The sequence below is a fragment of the Penaeus chinensis genome, chromosome 7 (genome assembly GCF_019202785.1).
Source record: "Penaeus chinensis breed Huanghai No. 1 chromosome 7, ASM1920278v2, whole genome shotgun sequence".
NCBI classification, from domain to species: Eukaryota; Metazoa; Arthropoda; class Malacostraca; order Decapoda; family Penaeidae; genus Penaeus; species Penaeus chinensis.
In genome coordinates, this window is record NC_061825.1 from 18,862,147 (window position 1) to 18,864,646 (window position 2,500).

General features: G+C 39.6%; 1 protein-coding gene across 1 annotated transcript in view; it reads right to left on the bottom strand.

The window, feature by feature from the left end:
- LOC125027202 (long-chain-fatty-acid--CoA ligase 4-like) overlaps nt 1-2,500 on the bottom strand; it is a 24,678-nt gene that overhangs the window by 594 nt on the left and 21,584 nt on the right. Inside the window, exon 2 of the mRNA XM_047616132.1 lies at nt 1-2,500. This exon is cut by the window's left edge and continues 594 nt beyond it; it is cut by the window's right edge and continues 1,985 nt beyond it. Coding sequence (XP_047472088.1) covers nt 2,457-2,500 — 44 coding nt within the window. The 3' untranslated portion in view covers nt 1-2,456.

Genomic DNA, 2,500 nt, shown 5'->3' on the forward strand with positions numbered 1-2,500 from the left:
ACCAGAAAAGAATTGCTTTTGGTAAAATACATTATTAATAATCCTACTCCTATTTTGTTAATCCTCTTTTCACTTTCTTCCTAAAAATACCCAAATAAATGGTATCGCGGCCTTTGCTGTTGTCGCTGCTGCGCCCAGTGAAGACAACAATTCTGTTATGCGGATAAACAAGAATGCCGTCATTACACATTCTTTATAATTCGAAAATCTATGCCTTGGGTAAAACTCTTCTAAAGAATAGTGATAAATAATATGAATATAAGCCTAAAATGCATAATATTGCACACATCAAGAATGACTAAGTATGCCCTCGAACCATCAATATTTCTGGCAAATTGATAGCAATGAAAACGTGCTTCCGAAAGTGAAAGAGATATTGGACAATATTAGTGTTATAGTCATGAAAAATAGGCTCATAAGCCAACTCCATGGTTATCATGTTTGCAATATCGAGAGATTGAAAAAAAGTATTGCACGGGGGGAGGGGGGTTCTTTGTTGCAAAATAAGCCATAATTAAAAAAAAAAAAAAAAAAAAAAAATCATGTATTGTTATGACTCCATTCACCTTTTTTTTTTCTTTCTTTCTTTTCGCTTGTTTTTTCAAAATTAACATTTGCAACAGTACAGGGACATATCATTACAAATGAGCATCATATCTTTTCAAATATTTACATACAAAATGCGTTCCGCTATTCAACTTTTCCTGCCATAATATTTACATACATATTATGTTTTGCCGGAAAATAACCCAGGAGGGATTTGAAAGTGAGAAACTTGGATGAACTTCAAGTGCGTGGTTTTAATACAGAGATTTTTTTTATTCTCTGTTTATAAGGCGAGCTGGGGGTGGGGGTCGAGAGGGTGGGGGTAAGTGGAGGGGGGGGAGGGCGTATCAGGACGGGAGTAATGATAAAGTACTGACAGCAGCGATACTATTAATAATGAATTAACGATGACGATCATGATAATAATACAAATAATTATGATTAATAATAATAATAATAATGATAATAATAGCGATAATAATGATAATAATAAAATAACGATACTAATGATGACAGCAAGAATCACAATTACATTAATGTCAGCATCTACTTCAATGCTTCGTTGTAGTGGCAATTTAGAACACCATTACGAATTATTAACAGGAATACCATTACCAATTAAAAAAAAAACAAAAAAAATATAATAAGGAACGCAATCAAACGACCATTGTATTACAGTACCACTTCATTTGCATATAAAATTATCATGAGGGAAGAGCATTCAATCTCTGTGTATAATAACCAGTCAACTAAATACAAAATCCCTTTTGAAAACACGACGAAATGGAAACGGGCATGGGACTCCCTGGGGCTTGGGTTGGGGGGGGGGGGGGTATTAAGTACTGATGGTAGACACGCAGAGACAATCACAGGTAGTACAACTGCGTACATCCACACATACAACCCGAGTGAGAATCTATCTCTTTCTTTCTTTTCTCTCTCTCTCTCTCTCTCTCTCTCTCTCTCTCTCTCTCTCTCTCTCTCTCTCTCTCTCTCTCTCTCTCTCTCTCACTAAATGGAAAATCGGAATAGCACCTTAGGAAGGCGAAGTTAACCTTTACATATTGGCGATGGTCACCCCCCCTTCCCCTCCTTTCCCCCACCCTCCCACCCCCACTCCGAGCGCTAATCTCTCTCTTTCTCACGCGTTCAAGACGAAGACATTGAGAGAAGAAAAGAACATGAGATCTCACCGTCTTCAAAAGATAAGATAAAAAAAAAAAAGACAATATCTCGTTAATTTAATTCACGCAACGTTATCAAATATAAAATATTCAGATTTTCTCTGAGGTGCAAATAGAAGTATAGACACAAATTGTCAAATATACGATGTTACAGTAAATATATTACTTTGAGAATAGGTGATACAGTGGGTGCACTTAAGGAATGAGCAGAGAGATATGACTAATGTAATATCACATACTACGTACTTAAGGGCTATATGTATATAGTTATATTTAACCATCTGATGGGGATTAACAGCAGTGAAATATGTACACAAGAGTATAAGCAGGTCCCTCAGGCGAGACGTACGCTCCACAGCGGTACGACGCGTTACGGCACGGTTGGCACCAAGGAGACACGGTTTCTTAAGGCAAGAGTTCGGATAAACATCGGCAAGGACATGAGCGGGCTGCTGCGTCCTGGACTCGACACGGGCGTTTTGGAGATGTCGGAATTGGTTTACGCTGCAAACCACAGTATTGGTTTGTAATTGAGTAATTCTGTGGCTTTCCTTGGAGGCAGGAGTAACCGCTGCTCTGGCATCAAGGCCGCAAAATTTGAAGTCGTCTCTATATACACAAAACATTCCCTATATACAAAACACCGCATCTCGCGCCGCCGCCCGGCAGCCTCCCGCCCGATCCTCCGACGGAGCCTCACGAGCGCACGCTCTCACGGCCCCCCTCTCAGTCCAGCCGCGAGTACATGTCGTGGACGCTGTTCTCGTAGT